The sequence below is a fragment of the Sceloporus occidentalis genome, unplaced genomic scaffold (assembly GCF_023333645.1).
Source record: "Sceloporus occidentalis isolate IW3139 unplaced genomic scaffold, rSceOcc1.0.p SCAF_12, whole genome shotgun sequence".
NCBI classification, from domain to species: Eukaryota; Metazoa; Chordata; class Lepidosauria; order Squamata; family Phrynosomatidae; genus Sceloporus; species Sceloporus occidentalis.
In genome coordinates this window covers 14,701,968-14,728,722 of record NW_028316992.1, presented here as the reverse complement: position 1 = coordinate 14,728,722, position 26,755 = coordinate 14,701,968, and the positions used below count along the sequence as shown (strand labels likewise).

The 26,755-nt window shown below is 42.3% G+C and overlaps 2 protein-coding genes across 2 annotated transcripts in view; both read right to left on the bottom strand.

Annotated features, from left to right (window-relative positions):
• CREB1 (cAMP responsive element binding protein 1) overlaps nucleotides 1-10,127 on the bottom strand; it is a 40,325-nt gene extending 30,198 nt beyond the window's left edge. The window contains exon 1 of the mRNA XM_089478065.1: nucleotides 9,873-10,127. The gene's annotated coding sequence lies outside the window, so the exon portion shown is untranslated. The remainder of the gene's footprint in view (nucleotides 1-9,872) is intronic.
• Nucleotides 10,128-15,133: 5,006 nt separating this feature from the next.
• On the bottom strand, nucleotides 15,134-25,665 carry LOC149305318 (EKC/KEOPS complex subunit Lage3-like). The gene is made up of 3 exons (XM_089477916.1): nucleotides 25,604-25,665; nucleotides 21,837-21,965; nucleotides 15,134-19,175 (listed from the first exon to the last, which is right to left on the bottom strand). The coding sequence occupies exons 1-3, from the start codon at nucleotides 25,630-25,632 to the stop codon at nucleotides 19,064-19,066; spliced, it is 270 nt and encodes an 89-aa protein (XP_089334042.1). The 5' UTR covers nucleotides 25,633-25,665; the 3' UTR covers nucleotides 15,134-19,063.
• Between the last annotated feature and the right edge of the window lie 1,090 nt (nucleotides 25,666-26,755).

Genomic DNA, 26,755 nt, shown 5'->3' with positions numbered 1-26,755 from the left:
GGGAAAAGGCTGAATCGGGGCCGTGGCATGTAGTTGTCGCAGCCCCAATCCGGCACTGAAAGGGGCAGTCTGTTTAGCCCCTAAGTCTTTTTTTCTTCCTTGCATGCATATAAAGGGGTACAAGGATGAGGACTCTCTGTTCCCCCATCCCTCAGACACTCATGTACTGCCATTTAGCATGGGTTATGCTGGCCAGGGCTGATGGGTTCATAACTCAAGATAAACTGTTCTCTGCCTCTGCAATACAAGCAATCTGAAGCCATTTTTTTAAAAATCCCATCTTCTGGTGTTTTTAATTGATCAAGCCCTTATAAGCTTCCACTACTACCAGTAGAGGTTTCTATAGAACAACTTACCCTCATTTTGATGTAAAGTACAGTACATTTAAGCTCTTTTATTATTTTCATGAATCGGGTAGTTTCCCCAAAAGTAACCTAAACCTAGCCTTGCAGTAACGTGTGGTCTTGAAAACAGCAATCAAAATCTTTTCAAGGTACAATCCACCAATATCTTCTCATCCTATGTACAACAATGGCATGACTTCAGTATGCAAACACAAAATAAAACGTAAAAAACATGAAACAGTGGTTTGGCTATAAAGCATGTGGGAGATATACAATCCCAATTACTGAAAAGCAAAACACTGATGATTTTAAGAGGAAGCAATGTGCCCAAAATCATGTTCCATCCTGCAGAGCTGAAAGCATGATTATCCAACTCAGAGCCTGTTTCTTTTGTGTATAAGAACAGAGAAGGTGGCTGAGGTAATCTCCATAAGGGATAAAGTTTGTTCATAAGACTGATGTATTAATTATGGAGATGTCTATTTGGAAGAAACTTTCACTGATATTACTGATATCAGCTGGTTCCCAAATACATTGGTCCATAATTAAAAGTTTGAGAACAGGAATTCCACATACTGTATATTTTTCATTTTTAGTACTTTCTTCATTATGCAGACAAAAGAAAATTGAAGCAAGAATTGCTTAAGTTGGCAAACCTGCTAATGGAGTGAGGGAGGTCCTGAACACATTGCAGAAATAATCCAGTTTGAGACACTTTTAACTACTTTGGCTCAATGCTCAGAGAGCTCTGGTGCCACAATAAACTACAATTCCCAGGATTCCCTGTCACTGAGTCAGGGCAGTTAAAGTTGTCTCATACTGGATTATTTCTGCAGTGTGTTTTGGACCAGAATCTGGTTTATAGTGTTTATATCTCTAGGGTAGTACTGATTATAGCCAATAAAAGCAGCAACTAACTGAATTCCTCATTAATTTCTGACTAAAAGAATATTGTTTGTCTAAAAAAACAGTACAAAGATGTATCTTACAATAATCAGAAACATCAGGAAAGCTACAAAAAGCAAGCTTGCCAGTGGGTAAACATCTTTTTCCAGCGCCGCACATGAAAATATACTATAATGTACTGAAACTGAATGGAAAATGTGGCTTTTTCAGATATGCAGGAAATTAATAATAACAATTCCAGATTTCATTTTATTTGAGGCTGTCTGCTGTCTGAACACTATCTGACATATAAGCCTTATAATATGTGAGCTGGAACTAAATTAAAAATGTTCAGATTTATTTTATTTTTCAATTAGACCTAAAGGAATAATTTAGATGTATCAAACAAGATGAAAATTGATTACCAGACGTGTGTGTGTGTGTGTGTGTGTGTGTGTGTAAGTCAACAATGCATGGATTTTTTCCAAGAACTTAATGCAATTCTGATGTTATTCATGTCCAAGAGTTATCATTTTCAGCGTATTATGTACAGCTCTATGTATGTTTAGTCAGGTTTCACTGAGCTCAATCAGGCTTTCTCCCAAGTGATTCTGCAGGCTCAGATGTTCAATGAGATCAGTTTGATTACAGTATAACCAATGGACCTTTGAGAACTGTGGTTATGGCTGCTGTTTCAGGAAATGTTAGAGTTCAATAGAATCTTTGGGGGGGGGGGTTTCAATGAAAACCAAATTTCCTTTGCAGTGCTGAAGCCAAAAATGTTGGATCTTCACAAACTGCTAAGGCAGGTGCACTTGGGGGGTTGTGGGACATGAGGAAGAGTTGTGTAAAATTCCAGGAATGAATAAGAGCCTGGACCAGATGAAATGTTTCTGACATTACTTTTGTTGTTATTAACTGCCTTGGAGTCAGTCCTGACTCATGGCAACCCTGTGGATGAGACATCTCCCAGGCTCCCTGTCTTCCACTGTTCTCCTCACTCAGCTCCTGTAAACCCAGACCTGTGACCCTCCTGATTTGAGTCCATCCATCTGATGTGTGGTCTTCTTTTTTTCTGTTGCCTTCTACCTTCCCTACCATTATTGTCTTTTCTAAAAACCGATTCAGTTTTGTGATCTTTGCTTCCAGGGGGAGTTTAGGCATGATCTGTTGAGGGACCTGTTTCTTTGTCCTTCCAGCTGTCCATGGTATCCTCAGCACTCTTCTCCAGCACCGCAACTCAAATGAGTTTATTTTCTTTCGGTCAGCTTTTTTCACTGTACAACAACTCTCACATGGCTTGGATGGTTGTGCCTTTAGTGCTCTGCTGTATATCTTTACATTTTAGGATCTCATCTCATTCTTCTATGGTTGGCCTTACAAAAGTGGGCTGACTGCACTTTGGCAGAAGACCTTCCATGTGAATCAGACTGGAATGATGGAAGAAATGTGAATCAAGGAGGGTCCTCTGCTAAAGTGCAGTCAGTCTATTTTTGCATTGACTAAGTAATGCCAGAAATGAAGAGGAGTTACTACCACTGAACTATATACCCTCATACATGTCCTAGAAACTAGAATTTTACATCATACATTGTATGCATTGTAGCAGAAAGGTCAACATGATAGTGCTTCTGAAAGGCAGAAAGCTTGAAAACTACTGACAATAAGGAAAGAGTGAATCAGAGCAGGATGACATCTACTCATCTTGGTTTATGGGTGTACAGATTTTTTAGGCTAGACAACTATGGCCTGTTACAGACTGCCAAAATAAAGCTGCTTTGGGTCTCTTTGGAGGTAAGCTGTTTAAATGATGCATGCATCCTAAGAATCCGGAAGCTGCACCAAAGCTGCACTCCAGTGCTTAGGAATGGAGTGTGGCTTTGGCGCGACCTCCAGACTCTTAGGACCCATCCATCATTTAAATAGCATACCTCCAAAGAGACCCGAAGCAGCTTTATTTTGGCAGTCTGTAACAGGCCTATATGTATCTAATACAGATCTGAAACCGCACTAAGGAAAATTGCTTGACTAGAGTCCAATCCACACTGCAGAAATAATCCAGTTTGAGATTGCTTTAACTGCCCTGGCTCAGTGCTAGGGAATCCTGGGAACTGCAGTTTACTGTGGCACCAGAGCTCTCTGACAGAAAAGGCTAAATGTCTCACAAAACTACAGTTCCCAGAATCCCCTAGCATTTAGCCAGGACAGTTAAAGCGGCCCTTTTAATACAACTGATGCCAGTGTTGCTATATTATGCATTAGTTTCCTTAAGAGATAACAGCCTAAAATGAACTCAGGGTTTTAGAACAGAGATGAGCAGCTGTCAAGGACTGGGGGCCTTATCAGTGATTTGTGAGAACCTGGAGAGCCTACTCCCCATTGTTACCCTTTGCAACTCACTCCAAAATGTAGGATGGAGGATGATTTTATTGCTCCTCAGTAACCAATACTAGCCATGTAGGGGGAAGGTGCCATTGACATTCCACCACATATTCAGGTATTTTCAAGTATCTTCCTGTTTTTAACATAGTTAAAAAGCCACAAAAAAGTGAGGCAACCTAAAAACACCTGGAAACCACCTCCCAGAGTCTTGGGGGCACTATCAGTCTTTTTGAATACACACACACACACACAAGCAAACACACCCAAAATTGGTGTGTAGACCACTGGAAATTGCAGACGTCCTTGGGGATGTAATTTGCCTATCTCTGCTTTAGGAATAATCTCCCATGGAACATCTGCTTCTGACAAAATGAGGGAGGATTCCCACATGTGTACTCCATACAGAACAAGGTTTTGTGAAAGATCCTCTGCTAACATATTCCACAATCTAGTTGCCCATGAAACTGAAAACAAATGGCTTTGCAATAAGATAAAAGCCATCCCTGAACACTTCCTGTGTGTATGGTGCCTAGGATATTAATGTCCACCACCTACCTAAATCAAGCATATGACAAATCCAACGGATAAAAGCAGACAACCCCCAAGACATGCGTTCATAAAAAACATAACTAGTTGGAAGAAGAGCCAAATGATCTAAGATATAGCCTGCAGATAAACTAATCCCTCTGTTCAATGCTACAGTGATTTCAACTAATATAGTGATGGCCACAGGTGTATTCTCCCCCACTACACTTATTGGCTAAAAAGTACTTTAAAACAGTGTTTCTCAAGCTATCTGGTGTGGGAGACCAAAAGGATTTTTTTCCTCCCTATGTGCCAGGGATCAGTACTATGTTTGTGTCCATTGGCTACAACTGTTTTTTTCATTTCTTGGAAGCTTTCCAGAGTCAGGCAGCAGATGGCTCAGGGACCATTACCAGCCCGTGCACCACCACTTTGAACAGCATGGCTTCACAACACATACATAGCTTTTTCTCCTGACAGATTTCTTCTACAAAGCAAGTAACATGAACTATTGGAGAAATTGACTTTGGAAGGAAAGTCGTGCAATTATAAATGTGAAATAAGCAAAAATGAAAATTTATATAAAACATGTCAGTGACCATGCATTTGACATTTTATGGCTTATGAGTTCCACTGTTTTATTCCCCCTATCCCTCATATCACTGTAGTTTCTTTCCAAATGAGGATTATACCTGAAGGATTTTTTAATCTACACCTGACTGACATTAGCAGAAAATGCTTGTTTGTGCAAACCAGTCCATATTACCAAGTCCCACACCCTACTGTAGGTTTATGAACTATATCAAAAGATCCCTCAATCCTTAAGAGCAGATTTCCAGAGGGGGCAGAGGTTTACATTGCATAAAGGTGATCAAAGGCAGTGTCCAACTTGTACATGGCAGCACTTTCTACTAAAACAGTGATGCTAATAACGCACACAGCCCAAAGTGTGACATATGAAAGATGGCTGCCAGTCCATAAAGCCTATTAGGGAAAATAATCAAGGACAAAGTTTGGCTGACAACTGAAATATTAGGAGATGTAAACTTTAGAAAGTCCTAGACTGAGAGTGCCAACTACATATGTAGTGAAATTTAGTTTTGCAGGATGATCAAGTATGTTGTCTGTAACAGTAAATAAATGAACAGTGTTGTAAACATGATGAAATTTTCTCTATATTGTCACAAAGTGTGTGAGCCTTAACCAGCACCAAGTAATTTCCTAGAAAGTTAACATTGTTGTTGTTGTTGTTGTGTGTCATCAATATATTTCTGAGTTATGGCAACCCTAAGGTAAGGTTTTCTGGGGCTGAAGAGTAAGTCTTGCTCAAGGCCCCTCAGTGGGTTTTCATGGCCAAGGAGGAAAGTGAATCTCCAGAGTCATAGTCCAACTCTTAACCCTACTACACCATGCTGGCCCAATTTAATACACTGGGATATTATTGCAAAAATTAGCCCTTTTATTTTGTGGCCTATTCTGCAACAGATCTCACTAGAATACAATCAAATAAACCTGCTTCTAATCTAGCCAAAATTCCACTTTTTACAATGTCTCTGAGATAATTCTTTAAAAGAAAAATCCCAATCCTTGTTGAAAGACAAATGAGAGGATTAGGAGGGAATGAGGGAGCCCCTTTACTGGTGGAATGTATCTCATTCAGCCCCCAATGAGAAACCACCCTGTTGTAGATCCTAAGAGTTTGGACCTGCTGTGTCAAAAGTGACATTGTTCTCTGAAGCTTGGCTTCTTAGCTATACAAGCCTTGAGCAGACATAGCAAATTTCATGCTAGTGCAAGGGGGGGATTGCCATTAAAACAACACTCTCCTTAAAATTAAACTATGTTCACTTGCCTTGGTTGGACAGAGAATCAACAGAGCATGGGAAGTGTGAGATTGCCCACAACTCACCACTCTATTCAGGACAACTCCACTCACCCTCATCCACAAGTTTAAATACAGATTAACTTTACTTGTTTGCACTATTCCCATTTCTCCCCCGCCCCCCATGAGTTTATTGCTTTTTGTCTTGAGAGTGTAAAGTATGTTACTTGGCAGAATGCCTTGTAAACTGAACCTGTGCTAATAGTACAAATGAAATAAATGGTTAATAATGCCAGAACTGTCACATTTAATACAACTCTTTTAAGCACTGCAGCCGACACATTATAGCAGTGAAAACAGATAAACAGGAAAGAGTCAAACTGGGGCACTGAGGATTAAAGCAGGTCTTCCTGAAGCAAGCTCCAACTCTGTTTTCAGCACCTGTGGTTTCACCATAGCCACATGCTGAGTTGTGAGGAAAACAAGGTGTTCAAGAATACAGTTTTGATCCAAAAATACTTTTATTTAAAAGGGGACCTTTGAAGACCTTTCAAACTCAAAGGGCTTTTTGAGCACAAACTTAGGAGCCATGCCAGTTTTTCTATTAGTGTAAACTCCTGCCAAATGATCCTGGGTGCTTTCTGACAGTGAAAGGGGATCTTGCAGCACCTTTGAGGCTAACTGAAAGAGAGGAGCAGAAAGCATGAGCTTTGGTAGACTTGAGCCTCCTTGAGAGGAATGAAGGTGCCCTTGACCATTTAGTTCATTCCACACTACATTCCAATACTCATTCATATGGTTATCTCCTCGCCTTGGCTTTAGGCAACATCCTTTCTCCCGCCTTTGTCCCCCAGTCTGTAAATTTCAATTGTCATACACAACCAGGTTACACAGGTCTATCTCTGGACTCTCCACCCCATGCATCTGAGGAAGTAGGCTCATGCTCCCAACTTCTGTCTCTAGTTGTAGAATTCAAAGATATAGCCATGTTAGTCTGTACAATCAGTGTGTAGAGAGATCTTGCGGCACCTTTGAGACTAACTGAAAGAACTTGGAAGCATGAGAGCTTTTCTAAGCTTCGATCTACTTTCTCAGATGCATTTGGGGAATTACCACACTACTCTTACAGCTCTGCTGTTCCACTTTGACTGCTCTGGCTGCCTGCTGTTGCATTCTGGGATTTGTAGTTTAGGGAGAGGTATTTAGAATTCTCAGCCAGAGAGCTCTGAGGCCTCACTGAACTACAAGCCTCAGAATGCAACAGGAGGCAGCCAGAGCTGTAAAAGTGGAATAGCAGCACTATAAGAGTGTAGTGTAGTAATGTGGTAAATGACAGAAGTTGGCAGCATGAGCTTTCATAGACCTGAACAGACTGGCCAAAATAAAGCTGATTTGGGTCACCTTGGAGGTATGCTGTTTAAATGCTGCATGCGCCCTAAGAGGCTGGAAGCCACACCAAAGCCACACTCCAGTCCTAAGGACTAGAGCACAGCTTTTGGCCTCTTTAAGATGTGTGTGTCTTTTAAACAGCATACGTCCAAAGTCACCCAAAGCAGCTTTATTTTGGCTTGTCTGTTTGGGCCCTTAAGTCTACTTCCTCAGATGTGTTTGGGAGTCTGAGGAACTAGATTGATGTCTAGGAAAGCTCATGCCGCCAACTTCTTCCTTTCAGTTAGTCTCAAAGGGGCTACAAGATCTCTCTACATAGTCCTCTCTGTGTTAAGTCCCAAAGGTGGCACACAAGGCTACTGACTTTCTAGGCTAACATGACTTTGCCCAGGAGGAATTTGGGGGCCGCCTGTCCGGCCCAAGGAAGGAGCTGGGACTGGGCCGCCCCATTCCTTGCCTAGCCATGGGCAGGAAAAAAGGCAGGCGAGGCCTGCTGGGGTGGGGCAGCCGCCTGGCTCCTTAGCCAGAGGCTCAGGGAAGAAGAAGGAGAAGAAGAAGAAGAACAAGGCAGGGCAGTGGAGGAAGGAGCCAGCTGGCTCAGTACCCAGAGGGAGAGGCTTTTTGGGGGGAGGCTTTGGAGGGAAAGCACCTGCTCCAGGTGAAGGGTGACCACAGGGTCCTCTCCCTCCATTGCAGCTCCAAAACACCCTCCATTTTGAGCACCACTAAGAAGCAGGGCTTTCATAGCAGTGTTTTCAGCTTAAAAAATTAGGTCATGTCCTCCATTTTGTCGTCACCCTGCCTCCCCCAAGGAGGGCATCCTCTTCTCTGAGGAAGAGGAGGGAAAGAGTCATGGCCTACTTATTGTTGTTGGTGGTGCATAGGGAGATCTTGCAACCCTTTTGAGGCTCACTGGAAGAAAGAAATTGGCAGCAGGAGCTTCCCTAGGCTTTACTCTCCTTCCTCAAAGAGGTCCAAATGCATCGGAGGAAGCAGATTTAAGTCTAGGAAAGCTCTCCTGCTGCCAATTTCTTTCTTCCAGTGAGCCTCAAAGGGGCTACAAGAGCTCTCTACAGACTGATTCCACAGACTAACATGGCTATATCTTTGAATACTACTACTACTACTACTGATAATAATAAGCATCTGAGGAAGTAGACTGAGGTCTACTGCCAATTTCTTTCTTCCAGTGAGCCTCAAAGGGGCTACAGGAGCTCTCTACTGACTGATTCCACAGATTAACATGGCTATATCTTTGAATAATAATAATAATAATAATAATAATATGCATCTGAGGATGTTGACTGAGGTCTACTGCCATTTTCTTTCTTCCAGTAAGTCTCAAAGGGGCTACAAGATCACTCTACCTAAACGGCTATATCTTTGAATAACAACAATGACAACAACAACAACATGTATCAGAGGAAGTAGACTTAAGCCTAGGAAAGCTCATGCTGCCAACTTCTTTCTTTCAGTCAGTCTCAAAGGGGCTACAAGATCTCTCTACATATTATTATTATTACTATTCAAGCCTAGGAAAGCTCCTGCTGCCATTTTCTTTCTTCCAATGAGTCTCCAAGAGGCTACTACAAGATCTCTCTATGTACTGATTCTACAGACTAAAAGGGCTATATCTTTGAATTGTACAACTGCTGCTGTTGTTGTTGTTATCTGCCCTGGACTCCAGAGCCCCTTTCCCAAATACATGGCCATATTACCCTTCTTCTCCATAGGTAACAAAACCAAGTAAAAAAAAAAGGGGGGGGGGACAGAGAGAGAGATGAAAAGGGTGGCTGGGGGGGGGGCTCTTCCAAAGGCCTAGGAGGGCAGGCGTCCCTCCATTTCCCCCAAAGAAGTAGCAGTAGCAACAGCGAAGGCCGTGTATTTCTCCCTCCTCCTCCTCCTCCTCTCCTCCTCCTCCTGCTGCTTGGCTTCCCTTTCAGCTTCCTATCCGCCATTACTCTTTGTTCGAGAAACGGCGAGGGAGAAGAAGGAGAAAGGGAAGGGGAAAGGAGAGGAGGAGAGAGGGAAAGGGAGATAGAGAAGAAGGGAGATAGAGAAGAAGGGAGATAGAGGAAGAGGCTCCATTTTATATGTTATATGTAAAGAAGGAGAGCAAAGGAGGGGCCTCTAGGCCTAGATTCCCTTTCCCTTCTTCGCTATTGCTGTTGTTGCTCTGGGTGCGTCCACACTGGAGCAATCATAACCCGCTTTGATACCGCTTTAACTCTTTGTCTGGCTCTTTGCTATGGAATTCTGGGAGTTGGAGTTTGTTGTGGGGCTCTGAGCCCCACAACAAACTCCAACTCCTAGAATTGCATAGGAAAGATCCAGATGGATTTAAAGCGGTATCAAAGCGGGTTATGCTTGCTCCAGTGTGGAATGCATCCGAAGAGGAAGAGCCATCTCTCTCTCTCCATCTCCCTTCCTTCCTCTCTCTCTCTCTCTCTCTGTCTGTCTGCTTTGTTCCTTCTCCTTGCGGTGCTGGCGGTGCTGGGTGTCTCGGTCCTCCCTTCTGCCCTTACCGGCTGGAGGCTGCCTCCGTCACTGCTTTCGTCCGCGCCGAGGCTCCCGCCGCAGTTTTTATTCTCTCCCCCACGTAACACACCGCGTCAAACTACACCTCCGCCGCGTCACTCTCAGCCAGGGCGCACACACAGCAGCAGCACCACCACCGCCAGCAGCAGCAGCACGGCAACGCCAGCCCCGGTCAAGGCAGGCTGCTGCGACAGAGAAGGATTGGAAGCGGGGAGAAGGAGGCCGAGGGGAGCCGGGGACGGAGTTGCCGCCGAGGAGCATGCCTCTCCTCCTCCTCCTCCTCCCTCCTCCTCCTCTCTGCCCCCCCAACACACACTCTCCGGCTCTATTAGGCTACGAGAGCCTCCCTCCCTCCCGCTCTGTTACGGAGAAACCCGAACGGACTCGGCGGAAATGCCCGAAGGCTGAGCGGCTGGAATGGCGGGGGGAGAGAGGGAGAGACAAAATGGCCGCTAGGCAGAAAAGAGAGAGAGAGAGGGGCCCTGGAGTGGCGTTGTTGTTGTTGTGGTGGTGTGGCTTTTTCGATTCGTTTCTGGCTTATGGCGACCCTAATATGGGCCTTTTTAATGCCAAGCCTAATATGTGCCCCTTTCAAGTCAATTCATACTCAGTGACAACCCTAATATGTGCCTTTTTCAAGTTGTTTCAGACTTATGGCGACCCTAACATGTGCCTTTCCAATGCCGAACCTAATATGGGCCTTTTTGAAGTCGTTTCTGGCTAATGTTCTAATGGCTAATGTCCACTGGCTCTTCGACAGTGGAACAAACTCCCTCGGAGGGCGATAGAGTCTCCTTCCTTGGAGGTCTTTAAGCAGAGGCCGGATGGCCATCTGTCGGGGATGCTTTGATTTGGATTTCCTGCATGGCAGAATGGGGCTGGACTGGATGGCCCTTGGGGTCTCTTCCAGCTCTATGATTCTGTAATGGCGACCCTGATGTGGGCCTTTTTCAAGTTGTTTCAGATTTGTGGAGACCTTAATATGTGCCTTTTTAATGCTGACCCTAACACATGACTTTTTTCCAAGTCACTTCAGACGTATGGGGACCCTAATATGAGCCTTTTCGATGCCTTCCCTAATATGAGCCTTTTCCAGGTTGTTTCTGGCTTATGGCAACCCTAATATGTGGCATTTTCAGACCTATGGCATCCCTAATATGGGCCTTTTTAATACCAACACTGATGCAACTATGCAAAAAGAAATGGCCGATAAAGTGATGATTAGGACTGCTGTTGTGTTGCCTTCCAGTCATTTCCAGCTTAAGGTGATCCTGTCAAGGGGTTTTCTTGACAAGTTTCTTCACAGGGATTTTTTGCCATTGCCATCCTCTGAGGCTGAGAGAGTGTGGCTTGGTCAGGGTCACCCAGTTTCATGGCCCAGCCGGGATTTGAACCCTGGTGGCCATTTTGGTGCAGTGGTTTGAGCGTTGGATTAGTACACTGGGAGCCCAGGGTTCAGTTCCCAGCTCAGCCATAGAAGCCCACTTGGGTTAGTCACATTCTCTCAGCCTCTGAGGGCAGTCACGGCAAAACCCTTCTGAAGAAACTTGTCAAGAAAACTCCATGATAGGACTGACCTAAGTCAGGAATGACGTGAAGGCACACAACGGCAACAACAACTCCCAATGTTCTAGTACATTGGCTGTTTGAAGTAACTGGAGAGGCTCCACCAACGCAACCCTTGGGGATGATATGATGAACATGAATCAGATGTTAGGCTGGACTACAGAGAGAAGGCTTGCTCAATGGCTGCTCTGCCCCCTCCCCTGTAGTAAGGGAAACTGGGAGCCAGGCCCTTCTCACAAGCATTAATAAAGGGGGGGGGGGAGATATAGTCAACTCTCCACATTTCATAGAATCGTTTGACTTATTTATTTGGAGTATTTATACCCAACTCCAGCCACAAAGGCTCTCAAAGCGGTTTAAAATTAGACGGTTCCCTGCCCTCAGGCTTACAATCTAAAAAGACATGACACAAAAGGAGAAGGAAATGGCAGAAGGGAAGGGGATAAGGTCCAGCAGTTCTTCTCTCCCTCTGAGGCCTGGACCATGGCAGATGGACTGGAGGGAAGGCTCTCTTTCTTAATGTAGGCTAGGCCTGATGTAAGGAAGTAATGCAGATAACGGATCCTTGTCTGTCCAGCAAAAGGACAAATCTTTGCCATCTATACCCAGTGCAAGAATAAAGTGCAAGTGTAAAGAGCAGTGCCTACTGCTAGACCACTAAGGGAAGCAGAGGTCCAAGGCAGTAGCAAACACAGCATCCTCTTCCTTCCTACAGTCCCCTGATGGTCTCTGTGGTCCTCAGTCTCTCCCCTGATGGCTCTTCTTTCCGTCAGAGGCCACAGCAGGAGCAGGATGGAGGGAGAGTGCCTCACCACCAGCCACTGGGACTAGGCAAAGATGGCTCTTTTGTGGCTTTGATTGTGATTTTGATTAACATGTTCTCTCCAGGAATCTCTTAAGTCCTCCAGCAAAATCCTGCCAAAGTTGACCATAGAGTTGTGCTGGAGAACCTAGAAGTTCCTAGAGAAGACACTTCTCTAGGCATTTGTAGGTCCTCCAGCATGCGTCTGTGGTCAACCTTTGGCAGATGTTGACCATAGAGTTGAACTGAAGGACCTGGAGAGTCCAGGTTCTCTTAGGTAAAAGGAACAGTGTTTTTTTTATTTGTCGTTTCCCCACATTCACGGGGGTCTTTCACCTCTAACCCCAGCAAATGCAGAAGGACCACTGTAATGGCGGAAGAGGGCATAAAAGGGGTAAGCTGGGCAAATAATATGATACTTGTTTCTCTCCTGTCACCCAAACAGCTTTCACAGTGAAGGTCGTTGAGGGAGATGATGAGGAAGCGCAGGACTCAACACACATATTCGAGGGGTATGCATATACTAAAGGTGCATCTCTACGCTGTAGAAATAATGCAGTTTGGCACCACTTTAAGTGTTGTAGCTCCATCCTATGGAATCCTGTTATTTGCACTTTTATAGGGCCTTTAGCCTTCTCTGCCAGAGTGCTAGTGCCTCACAAAAGTGCAAATCCCAGGTTCTGTAGGTAGGGACCATGGCCGTTAAAGTGGTGTCAAACTGCATTATTTCTACAATGTAGACACCCCTATGAGAGACCATAGCCCTAAGAAGCGATTTAGTATCACCAGCAATTCCCAACCTGTGCTCTGTGGCCACTCCAGGAAAATGAAAGAAATAAAAATTGAATGAAATTAAAGAACAAGAATATATTCTTACATATACTCCTAAACACTATTAGCTTGTAAGACATGAGTAGGTCTCTTAGAGACTCCACCATAGAAATTGATTCTAAAAAGGCCTCTGTGTGTCAAAAAGCTTGGGAATTCCTACTTTATGCAAACCTCTCTATAGTTTAGCTAAGATCTGATTCATGGGCCACAGAAATGTATGCTAATTTGTGTATTTTGTACATTTCCTGATGTATTATTATATTGTACACGGCTTGGAAATTTTCAGATCTAAGAAGTCTACAAACACTTGTATGCTAAATAAAATAATACAGTGCCCTTTCCAGGAGCATTTGTGTTACTGGCTAGAAGAGATACTGCAACATTTTGTTGGAAATCTCTATTTGCAACTTCTAATACTAAATTTGGTGATCCCAGCACTTTTGATAGTGACTAATCTCACGGATAACATGGTAATTTGTGCATACTTGAGACTCCCCAGGTATGCAGATACACATTTTATTTGCGTGTGTGTGTGTGTGTATTTACATAGCCTGACAAGATGAGCCATGGAATATTGAGGATATCAGTTGCAAAGGAAAATGAAGATGGGGGAGTTAAATTGCTTGAACCTCTACTAGTATCCATTACTTAGGATAATTGTCTGTGGCAATGAAGTTGAAAAGCCTTTTACTGTGCTACATAGAGAAAATCTGGGAGATGGGGAAAAGAAAAGGGACAACTTTATTTTTTTCCCAACGTACTAAAACCATCTCCTGTTTTATATCAATAAAGTGTTCAGGTTGGCAGCTGGCAGCCATTCCTAAATACGACCCCTTTAATATATAGCACAATGGAAAACAATTTCAGGAGGGCCAGAAAGAAAAGTATCATTGTACTGTATCCCTCATTGGAGCTCTGTTCCAAGGTGCCAGGACCACTTCCTTTTAGCAGCTATGGATATGGTACAACTATCTGCAGATCCTTATGTATGGGTCCCACTGCTCCATTTTTAAATATGTTTAGAAGTTTTAAAGAGGGGACTTCCACTAATCTGACTGTTGCCACCAGATGTGGATGTCTCGTGGTCATCCCACTCTGCCATCAAATGTGAAGACCCCCTCCAGCCTTACCTCTATGGCCACCAACTATGGAGACCTCCCATGTGTCTTCATGGTTCCTGTGCTAGACTTTACTCATCTTATATCCTCACTGGACACGATCCCCCTTGATTAACTGCTATCAGCACAGATACCCTGTTCCTGAATTTAAGCGTTGCAATATCCCTTATGTAGCATTCTCAAAGACAAAAGTGCATAATACACAAAATGATTTATTTTAAAAATTGAACATAACATCACAGATTACTTATGTAAATCGCATCTCTCTTACACTCATCTAGTAAACTCTGACCCTGACTCTAACTAATCTCTATCTCTGACCCTAACTCTCCTAATCCTTCAAACTCTTAAACCCAACTAATTCCTAATCTTGACACACTACTCTCTCATCTCCAACTGCCATATATACCTGCCGTTTAGAAATCTGTTCAGACATCTAACCAGTCAATGACTCACTCCCCAATATTTCATTCTCTCACCTCCCTTCAGCTTCTTACCTTATAACATCTGCTATACCTTGTATATACAACCATACTACCTTAATTTATGCTTCTTCCACTGATAACTCTAATTCACATATCTATTCATAGAGAGGAATATCTAGAAACACACAGCAGCAAGGCTGCCTTCTTGCATTTAGGATGTAGATGAGATATTATGCCTGTACCCATATCATGATGTGTAGAAACAATTGAATCAATAAACAAAAATATTTGAGGCAGTGTTAATTGTACTCATATTTACTTTTTATTTTTTATTCTTTGTATCTTGCCTTTCTCCCATCTGGGGACTAAAGATGGTTTACAACACAATAAAAACCAATAGAAAAAACATGAAATAAAAACATTATGATACAAACTTACCAAATGATACATATTACGTTAGTGATACAAAATTATTAAAATTGCTAAATAAGGAAAAGCCAATTATTATTATTATTATTATTGCTTGTCAGTGTTTAAAAGACAAGGCTAACATTTAAAAATGCATTAATATATCACCAGATGGCAGTGTAAACCAAGATACAGCAACTTGAACTGTAGGAAATTGCACTTAGTTTTTAAAAAATAATATATCCTGCTGAATTATAGCAGTATGTCATTGTGGCCCAGGACTAGTAGAGTGACCATTATACTAGTACTAAGTAATGTTAGGCTAGTACTAGGTACACCTAAATTCATATTTTGTTGAATGCAAACTTTTGGGGATGAGAAAGTTCAGAGCTCCATTCAGCACAATCAGTAGTACTGAACCCATATGTAACAGGGCTGCTGACTCCATTTGGATATGAGTGAAGTAATGCCAGTTATCATCTAAAGAGGGAAACCCTATAAGGCAGTTATAAGCGCTCTAAAACTGTGCTCCTAATTTTAGCCATGGATTATCTCAGCAACGCTTGAGATACATGTTCTCTTAAGCCTCCATCTTCTCTGAATCTGCTGCAGCTTCTCCATCTTATTATATGTGTGTGTTTATGCTGACATTTAAAATGCATAAGCAGTAATTGCAGTTGTGTGAATAAACAACATGAATGATTCTAAGGCTGTCGTACTTCAGATACATCACGAGAAGGCATGACTCACTGGAAAAAAACTAATGCTAGGAAAGGTGGAGGGAAGTAGGAAGAGAGGAAGGCCACGCTAGATGGATGGACTCTATTAAAGAAGTCATGGGTATGACTTTGCAGGAACTAAGCAGAGCAGTGAAGGTTAGGGAGTCTTTGAGATGTTCATCCACAGGGTCATACTGGGTCGAGATCCACTCAAGGGCAGTTAACAACAACAGCAACAAACAACATACATTTACAAAGCACTAGATCCATTTCAGTGACCTGATTCATCCATTCAGAATAAAATCTTGTGATGCTGAGCAATTTTCTTCAGTGTGAAGAAGCTAAGATTTAACATCACAGGTTTATATGCGATAAAAGCCCAGTGCTGGTTGCCAGAGCAAGCTCCGATGACTCTTCAAGGTGAGAGAACAGGAGGCAGCCGCCTCCTACACTGTTAGCAACACTCACACAAAATTAGTTTCTCTGGTAGACTTCTCAAGCATTTTATTGCTTTGGGATCTGTAAATACACAATGAACCTAAAACAAAATATAGTATCTCAAAATAGAAATGGGACTTCAGCATCCTCCTCCTTTTAAGTTAATGAACTGCAGCGCAGGTCTGCCCCATTACAGGACTTGGAACATTTACTGTTGTTCAGTGTAATAAATCCTCTTGGCCAAATACAAGCAGGCAAATTGCATGCTCGATTAGCCAGAGAATATTGATTGCTTTGCTTAACCCCTTATTGTTTTAAGTAGGGAGAGGGCGAGGCAAGCAACTAGAATCACAACTTCCCACTTTTGGGTGAAAAGTGGGATACAAATAAACATAATGATGATATAATAATCACAAGGGAAAAGTTGTTGAAATGCAGGAATGAGGGGAAATCCATAGGCAATAAAAATGGTGCTTTAGTTCCAGAACTTTCTAATGTTAAATAGGCTCCTGAAGGTCTATGAGAGCAGGTACAGGACAAAGCACGTTTAGCCTTTTTATCAATAGATCATCCACCCAGAGTGCACCTTGATGAATTTCTCCAAAGGTGTTCATTCTAATAGATATGACCCAAAAGGAAAATGGAGTGAGGGCGGCAGAGGAAATTAAAGCAGTACAGGCATCAGTTCTTAATATCAAGCCCAGTCTTCTGGTAAAAATAGGTGGTGAGCCATCCTTGTGGGGGAGACTCCTAAATAGTGCACACTGCTCCACAAGGTACCCTTATATGCGCAAGCCAGGGAATACAGAACCCAAGGAAACACATGGTACAATGAAACAGAGTACTAATTCTCCCAAGTAGCCAGAGGGCAAGTCACACACACTCACTCTTCTAAATCAGATTTTAAAATGGCAGGCTGAAATGTGCTAAACCCAGTAAAAAACAAAACCATTACACAAAGGAAGTTTCTATGCATCTCAGCTACAGCAATACCCTGTGAAACGTAAGTGGCATGCCACCCACACAGATTGTGTGTTTAAAAGCTGTATATGACTAGTACTGTGTATGTCGGCATTCTCTCACACATGATTCCATCCACATTTGTTGGAACCCAATCCCTGTGCTGTTTCCTTTACACACATTGTAGGAGTGAATGACTGCTACACAGAGCCTGCCGTATTTATATTGCGCAGGCTCTTGCTTGGCCTCAGAGGTTGTGTTTGAACTAGCAAGCTCCCCACTACAGTTAACCCACTCCCCAATTTACTCTCCAATGGAAGGTGAAGGTGCTGTTCCAGAAATCGAATTAGGTAACACATTTCCAACCACATGAATAGAGACAGAATAGAAGTAGGGAACATCTACTCCTCCAGATACTGCTGGACTGGAAATCCCACCATCCTCTTCCAGCAGCATTTGGTGATGGGAGTCCCAGTTCAACATCTGGAGCATCACCATTATTTTAGGATAGAATTTCAGGCCAAACCTTGTAGGTTTTGACTATCTGAAATGTTCCCAAAATTACAGACTTTTATTATTATTAAAACACCACAGGGGCCATTTGCACAGGAACTTTTGACATGTGTGTATGTATTTGCAACCTCAGTGTTAACACTATTTTGGCCTTTTCTTGGAGGGAAACTGTTTCCACTAAACCAATTAAGTCAACATGACACATTAGCAAAGGTGGGAGTCCAACAGTGCTCTGACTCTAATCCTATGCCAAGGTCAGGGAATGCATGGCTACTCGGATCAGCCCCAGCTAGCCTGGTCGATGGTCAAGCAGATAGGACCTGTAGCCTAACCAAACAAAGAAAATCACTGGTAATTCAGCTTTGCCCCAGCCAAATCCAACTGGGCTTCAGTTGTGCTAGAACTACTTTTGTGTGAGCAGGTGCATCATTAGGCTATATGTATTCACCGGAAGACTACAAATCACATATTGCAGTGTGCCCTTGAGCAAATCCTCATTCCAGGAAGAGAACAATGGGAAATACAGAATTAACATACCCAACAAATGTTGAGCTAGGCATGGATCTTGCAGTGGGTATCTGTTGCTTGGATCTGGAAAATTTGATTGGATTTTTTTTCTCATGAACACTTCAAACCACACCCATAAAACCAGCTGCACGGAAGAAGAGAATCATAGATCTGTCAGCTTCATTTACTTCAAAAGTCACCAGTCATAAAATTACAAACCTCACAACATTGCCTGCTTGACAAATTTGATGAAAAGAATTGGTTTTCCTGTTTCTATTTCTAGACAAACAGATGGCTTCCCCTTTAAACAATGAGCATCAGAATTGTCTCACACTTCATGACCTCACCATCTCCATACAGAAGCTGGAAAGAGCACTTTTATTAAGACTTTGCTTATGTACATATAACTGATAATCAATACAGTTGGCTGGTTCAAACATATTTAATCAGTTAACACACACAGACTGTAACGTGTATTGGAGAATATACAGTATATTCAAAATTGAGATTTTATATACCTTTCTTATGCCCCCAAATATGTTTGGCCTATACCTGTGATTCTCCAGACATTTTTTGGCCTACAATTCCCATCAGCAGCAGCAGACAGTACAGACAAAAGTGAGGAATTATGGGAGATGCAATCTGAAACCAACTAGAAACCACTGCTTTCATCTCAGTCTGACACCAAGGCAATCTCAGCTTTGCTTCCTTCTTGGTGTCTTAAGGGTCTACCAATGTCACTAGAGAACCAAAGGCAAAATGTATCTCCTGCCACCATCTTAGCTCCATGGAAGGATTGTCTAGTGCCTTCCCTGACACAGTCCATTAACAGGCTAGGACCAAGACTATCGGGAAGCCCGTTGTTTCTTGCTGACAAGGCTGAATAGTCTATCAAGCCACAGGAGGTGCAAACAGGTCCATGGTCTCCACCACCAAAGAGAGATGCTCCAGGAAGGAGCTGACACAAACACGTAGGATCCGGGCTTCATCTGCTTTCCAGCGTCTGCAAAAAGGTGAGGAGGAGGAGGAGGAGGAGGGAAAGGAAGAGAAAGAGAGACATACATGGGCTTAAATCCAATTGTTAGTCCCAACTAGAGTAGGACTATTGACACAGTGGAATTTACGTAACTAGTGATGTAACTAGTGATGTCACAAATCCCAACCATCCAACACAAGAATGGGGAAAGTGTGATCCACGGAGGTTGTCAGTCAGTCAGTCATAATTTATTATAGTCCATAAAAAATCCATGGATAAGGGGAGCTGACTGTACTTGGACAGGGGAACTAGATGTGGTTGTGGTAAACACTGCATGAAAAAGATGAGTTGGCAGTGAAGTGACATCGCACAGGGGTCCTGGGTGAAAGGAAACAGGAGAAATTGAGAGGCCTGAGAATGATGGGAATGTCGAGCACAGGTAAGGGACAGGATTTAACAGGATACAAAAGCAAAGGGTGTGGGTCATGAAGACTTTGAAGGTATCATCAAGAACCAGTGCTGGACAGGAGGTCAGCATAAAGATTTAACAAAGGGTGTTAGCTGACTAAAGCAATCATTTTGGCAGTAGATGTGCGTAAACGCATGAGGGGATCAAGGTGAGATAAGAAGACCAGAGAAGAAAACACTGAATTAATTTAGGTGGGAGATGCATTTTCTGTCTCTCAATAATAAGCAGCTCAGCCTAATCCACCAAATAGTTCCCCTATGTAAGCCTTGCATAAACGAATGGGAACTGTGCAACAATTCCAAGGGTGAGGAAACCCAAATGAAATGAGGTGAAGGGCTGTGTAGCAGAGAGGATCTTTTAAGTGGTGGTACCCTGGTTGCAGAATTCCTGATATCATTATATCTGGTATCTTTTCACAACCAGATAAAAACCATCCGTTCGTCCCCCAGCCTTTTTAGGCCTGCTGTTTATTTCAAAACAATTGCATTTGTGCTCTCCGGATTTTAGCACTGCTGATGATTCCACTTTAAGTTTTATCCTATAGCTATTTTTACCTTTAAAAAAATTCTAAGTTCTGTCATAGGTGTATTATTGAATGTTTTATACATCTGTTTTGTGAAGCTGCTTGGAAAGGTCCAGAGGAGTGGCACAGAAATGTAAGAAAGAAGAGAAAAGAAAATAAGTGTATGCAGGTTGAGTCTCCCTTATCCAGAACTCCAGAATCCGAAATACTCTAAAATCCCAAACTGGGTGGCTGAGATAGCAGCACTTTTGTTTTCGCATGGTTCAATGGACACAAATTTTGTTCCATGCACAAAATTATTATAAGTATTGCATAAGATTACCTCCAGGCTATGTGTATAAGGTGTATATAAAACATGAATATTGTGTTTAGACTTGGATCCCATCTCCAAGATACCTTATTATGTACTGTGTATCCTCAACTATAAGTTGACTTCATGTATAATTAACAATTTGTAAGCCACTCTGACAGACTTTTGGTTGAAGAGTGGGGTATACATTATTATTATTATTATTAGAGCAGATTATGAAGCCAAAATTATGGATTTTGATATGAACTGCTAATAAGACATTGGTAAAACTTAGGGGCATGTAACAAAGGATGTAAAGGATGAAGCAAAGGGAAATGATGCCAAAGAACTTACAAAATTCTGGCAGGCATAACTGTTTGTGCTCAGGTGCTTCTTTTAGGTGCTTCCAGAATAAACTATGCTCTTGCCTTTTGCCACTCTACTCAGAGAACAGGATGGTTCCTTTTTAAAATAAATATGGTGCCTACATTGACCTGTGGATAAGTTGACCCAGTTTTTTGGGATCAATTTTTTACTAAAATTTCTACATGTATACACAAGTATATTCAACAACAGGAAACCCTTGGGGGAAAGAGGGGATACAAAGAAGATAAAATGATATATGATGCCCAAGAACCAGCACAGAACAGTACAGGCTGAGTCTTCCTTATTGGAAATGCTTGGGGCCAGAACTGTTTTGGATTTTGGAATACCTGTATACGTATTTTGTATATCAGTATATATACAGGTATTCCAAAATCCAAAACAATTCTGGGAAACTGTGTGAAAGAATATATAAAATTTTGGCAGACAAAACTGGTATCACTGCTTGTGCTCACACTAATGGCTGGCTGGATGAGATAGTAGAGGGGTCAGTGCTTCCAGGACAGGTTAAACTCTTGACTTTCATCAGGGGATGGTTAATTTTTTTGTAAGTTAAAGTACAGTAATTAAACTGGCCTGTGGACAGATCAACTCAGTTTTTTGGGGGTCAATTTTTTCACTAAAATTCTAGACTTAGAGTATATACATTAAACTATGCATTGGGGGCTGAGATTAGGTGTGCCATTTGTCACAGAAAGCCAGGAAAATCCCGGATTGAAGGGTCTGAAAAATGTCCCCACCAACTGCACTGGTTGAAGCAGATCCCAGATTCCTTAAGGCAGGAGTGAAACTAACAACTGAAATATGCAATACGTTAAATATCTATGATGTGTGTGTATGTTTTGTTTTGGGGGCACTGTAATAAGTCTCCCATTCCAGTCCCATATACTTTTGTCCCAGTTTTGCGGAAGAAAATTACAGCAACCTTCACTGAGATCTATTTTTTCTCTCCTTGCACTGTTCATGGCTCACTGTCACAGAGCTGCTTCTCTATATTTAAGGAGTTACACAGATGATACTCACACGTGCAAGGTGTCCTCCATCACACTGAGTTCTTTGTTGATCCCGCCTTTACGGGGCTCAGGGTCTGGGGCCAAGGAGCCCAGCGCAATCCGGGCTAACAGCGATGACGGGAAAGGTACGCTCAGCTCACTAATGTTACAGGCAGCCATAAGGAACATAAACACACAAAAGAGCACAGAACTTTTCCTATCATCTACCCTCCTTGCAACAGATTGTCTTTTGCTGTTGTTTTTTGCGTTTAATTAATGTGGGAGAACTTCTAGTCCCTGTTGTTACATTCACTGTCATTAATATGGATTAGAATCCTATTTTTGTCCTGTGCATGGAGAAACCTGAAACTCAAATTACTAGGCAGACGACTTCTGGGCATTTCCTCTTTTGTGCCAGCCTCTGCAAGCCACTCTTCTAGACAACTATTGTCAGCAGAGGGCAAGGGAGTGGATGGCTTCACTTGGAAAGAGTAAGGAAGTGGAGGTTGTGGATTTTATTAAGGGGTGTCTATGGCCTGTTAGAGACTGCCAAAATAAAGCTGCTTCGGGTCTCTTTGGAGGTATGCTGTTTAAATGATGCATGCATCCTCAGAATCCGGAAGCTGCACCAAAGCTGCACTCCAGTGCTTAGGAATGGAGTGTGGCTTTGGCACGACCTCCGGACTCTTAGGACCCATGCATCATTTAAATAGCATACCTCCAAAGAGACCCGAAGCAGCTTTATTTTGGCAGTCTGTAACAGGCCTATATAATTTAGTACTGACAGGCAGCATAGTATAGTGGTTTCAGTGTTGGCCTACAACTCTGGAGATCAGGACTGAATTCCCTGCTTGGCCATGGAAACCCACTAGGTGACCTAAATGCATCTGAGGAAGGTGGCTGAAGTCTACGAAAGCTCATGCTACCAATTTCTTTCTTTCAGTTCATCTTAAAGGTGATATGAGATCTACGTAGGTGACCTGTATCAAGTCACTCACTCTCAACTCTAGAAAACCCGGTGATAGGTCCCCAGTGGGATTTTACATATATAAGTTTATCTCGACGTATGCTCTTATACTTTGTAAAACACCCTGCACACTGGTGAGGCTATATAAATTAGGGGTGTGAATTTGTTTTTTAAAAAATAGACTCTGTTAAGTCCACAAACTGCTCACTCTTTAAAGCCCGATGGATCAGGAATGGATCATCTGCAGTGCGGATGCGGACTCTGTGTTTCCTGCCCCTTACCAATTTCAAAAGAAAAGAGGAAGAGGAAAAGTGTTAAGGAGCATTAAGGCAAACAAGTACTTTAGATCAATTTCAAATTCAGCCTGCATGGTGGCTACAGGCACAAACTGCCCCTTGCTTTTTGGCCAGCTGCAAGGAGCAGAAGGCAGCCCGGAAATGACAGCTTTGCTGCCCTGGCTCCAAATCCCCTGCCTCTAATCTGACCTGAGCAGGGCTGTTGATAACAGAGTAACCTGGAGGCCTCTCAGTCCAGAAATCCATGTCAACTCAACAGTTGTATTACTGTGTGCCTTCAAGTTGCTTCCAACAATCATGGGGTTTTCTTGGCAAGTTTCTTCAGAGAAGGGTTGCTGCTGCCATCCTCTGAGGCTGAGAGAGAGTGACTTACTGAAGGTCACCCAGTGGGCTTACCTGGCCAATCCGGGATTCAAACCCTGGTCTCCAAAGTCCTAGTCCAACACACAAAGCACTACAGTTTCTACCTATGGCTATGCAGCTACTATTTTTAGGAATTAGAATAGCCTGCTCTGATCAATTAGGGGAGTGGTTTTTGGCTGCTTGGGGTGATGCAGAGAAACAGCATTGTAAGACAAAACTGTACCCTCTAAAAGATGTCTTTTTTCCATCTGAAAAAAATTCTAATCAAAATTTGGCGGGGAAAGACCCATCAGCAACATGTGTCCCCTGTAAACTTATCATGGGGTTTTCTTGACAAGTTTCTTCAGAGGGGGTTTGTCATTGCCATCTTGAGGCTGAGAGAGCGTGACTTGTTCAAGGCAGCCAATGGGTTTTCATGGCCGAGTGGGGATTTGAACTGTCTTCAGGGTCACAGTCCAAAGTTCAAACCACTACACCATGCTGGCTCTCACTTGACAGTAGTCAACAACAAAAATCTAGAACGCATGCTTCCCTCTGAGAAACTCCCTTTGGATACCCTCCAGCATGGGCTCAGTCCCACCTGGAAAACAGTAAGAGTAAATCAAACCTCTTCCTCTGAGTTTGGAAAAAGAATCTTTTCTGGGCAACCTCCAGTGGCTGCGCTGGCTGGAGATTCTGGGACTTGTAGTCTAAGGATGCAACTAGGGTGCTGATACCACTTTATGCGCTGGTGCTGTTGTTGTTGTGTGCCTTCAAGTCGTTCCTGACTTATGGCCACCATAAGGCAAACCAGGAGCCAGCATGGCATAGTGGTTTGGGTGTTGGATTGTGACTCTGGAGACCAGGGTTTGATTCCTAGATTGGTTGTGAAACCAACTGGGTGATTTTGGCTAAGTCACACTCTCTCAGCTTCAGGGAAAGGCAATAGCAAACCTCCTCTGAACAAATCTTGCTGAGAAAACCACCTGATTGTTTTTAAGTTGTTTTCATCCTGTGAGCCAACATGGGTCCTTTTTTGGAAGAAAGGTGGGCTAACAATGAAACAAATAAATAAATTAGGGTCACCATAAATGAGAAACAACTTGAGGATACACAACAACAACAACAACAACAACAACAACACTATTTTATTCTGAATATTTTTATTTTCTTTTTTAATTTTATTGTAATAGTTTAATATTATTTTAATGCATTATTTAATAATGTTATTTAAATATTATTTAAGGTATCTTTTTATTGTATTGTTTTTAATGTTGTAAGGGCAGGATATAAATAAATATAATAAATAAATAAGTAAACATATGTGAGCCTATCATGGGGTTTTCTTGGTCACTGTCTTCAGAGGCCGAGAGAATGTAACTTGCCCAACGGGTTTCCATGACTGAGCTGGGAATCGAACCCTGGTCTCCAGAGTCGTAGCCCAACACTCAAACCACGCTATGGGGATAATGGGACCTGTAGTTCTACAATACCTTTAAGCCTTCTTGGTTAGAGAGCTCTGGGTTGCCTCGCCAAACTACAAATCCCAGGATACTGTAGGATGGTGGAGCCATGGGAGTTAAAGTGATATGAAAGTGAATTATTTCTAGTGTATAGTGGTCCCCAAACTGTGCTGTTTAAGAAATTTTGGACTCCAGCTCCCAGAATTCCAGACTATTGGCCAAAATGGCTGAGGCTTCTGGGAAATGAAGTGCAACATGTCTCTTGAAAGGGCAGAGTTTGGGGACTATGGGCTACAGGATCTCTCTAAAGGAGTGGTCCCCAAACTGTGGTCTTCAAGGGATTTTGGACTTCAGCTCCCAGAATCCCAGGCTGTTGGCCAACATGGCTGAGGCTTCTGGGAGATGGGAGTCCAATATCTCTTAAAGAGAACAATTTGGGGTACTATAATATTATAATCAATGGTCCCCAAACTGTGCTCTTCAAGGGGTTTTGGACTTCAACTCCCAGAATCCCAGGCCATTGGCCAATATGGCTGAGGCTTCTGGGAAATGAAGTCCAATAAAAGCAACCTCCAATTCCTTCCCCTTCTCTTGCAGATGAATAGAGGCCTCTCCCCCCCCACAGAGCTCCCCTATAGTGCAGAAAGGGGGCCCCAGGAGCCCCACAACAATCCCTTCCCCCCAGGCTCGCCTTCTTCAAGGGGGAACCCGACCCGTCCGCTCTGGATACAAGGCCAGGCTCGACCCAGGCGCTGCCATCGCCGCCACGCGCGCTTCAGGAAGCAAAGACGGGTCACGTGGACGAAAAGGGGCGGGGCTCCACAGAAGCCACGCCCACGTTCCAGGGTGGAATCCAGCTTTGATTCACAAGGATTCAAAGATAATCACCGTTGCCAAGAGGAGGGCAGGGAGGATGAGGGAGAGTCAGAGCGGGCGCATGCGCACACAGATTTTACCAAGCATGGACCTTGTTGCTATGTGAATCCAGGAATTCTTATACAGGGGTTACTACTGCTCCTACTACTACTAATAGTAATAATAATAACCCATTACTGTTAATTCTTCAGCCTCAAAGGTGCTACCAGATATCTCTCAATACTATAGCTAAGACAGCTATAGTTTCCAATAATAATAATAATAATAATAATAATATGTGACTAACACAGTTATATCTTATAATAATAATAATAATAATAATAATTTCTTCTAATATAAATAATAATAATATTAATAATTGCTTTTGTAATAATAATAATATGTGACTAACACAGTTATATCTTATAATAATAATTTCTTATAATAATAATAATAATTGCTTTTGTAATAATAATAATAATATGTGACTAACACAGTTATATCTTATAATAATAATAATAATTTCTTATAATATAAATAATAATAATATTAATAGTTGCTTTTGTAATAATAATAATATGTGACTAACACAGTTATATCTTATAATAATAATTTCTTATAATAATAATAATAATTGCTTTTGTAATAATAATAATAATATGTGACTAACACAGTTATATCTTATAATAATAATAATAATTTCTTATAATATAAATAATAATAATATTAATAGTTGCTTTTGTAATAATAATAATATGTGACTAACACAGTTATATCTTATAATAATAATAATAATAATAATTTCTTATAATATAAATAATAATAATATTAATAATTGGTTTTGTAATAATAATAATGTCTTCAACGGAGCAGCAATTCAAGTTGTGCAGGGCAATGGAAGATATGGCATTAGCAGGGCAAAAGGTCATTACAGAAGAAGACGTGATAGATGTCTGATATCTATTCCGCCTTCCATTCGCCCTGCTACCCCAAAAGATCTGGAAAGCATGCCTAACCATTCGCCAAA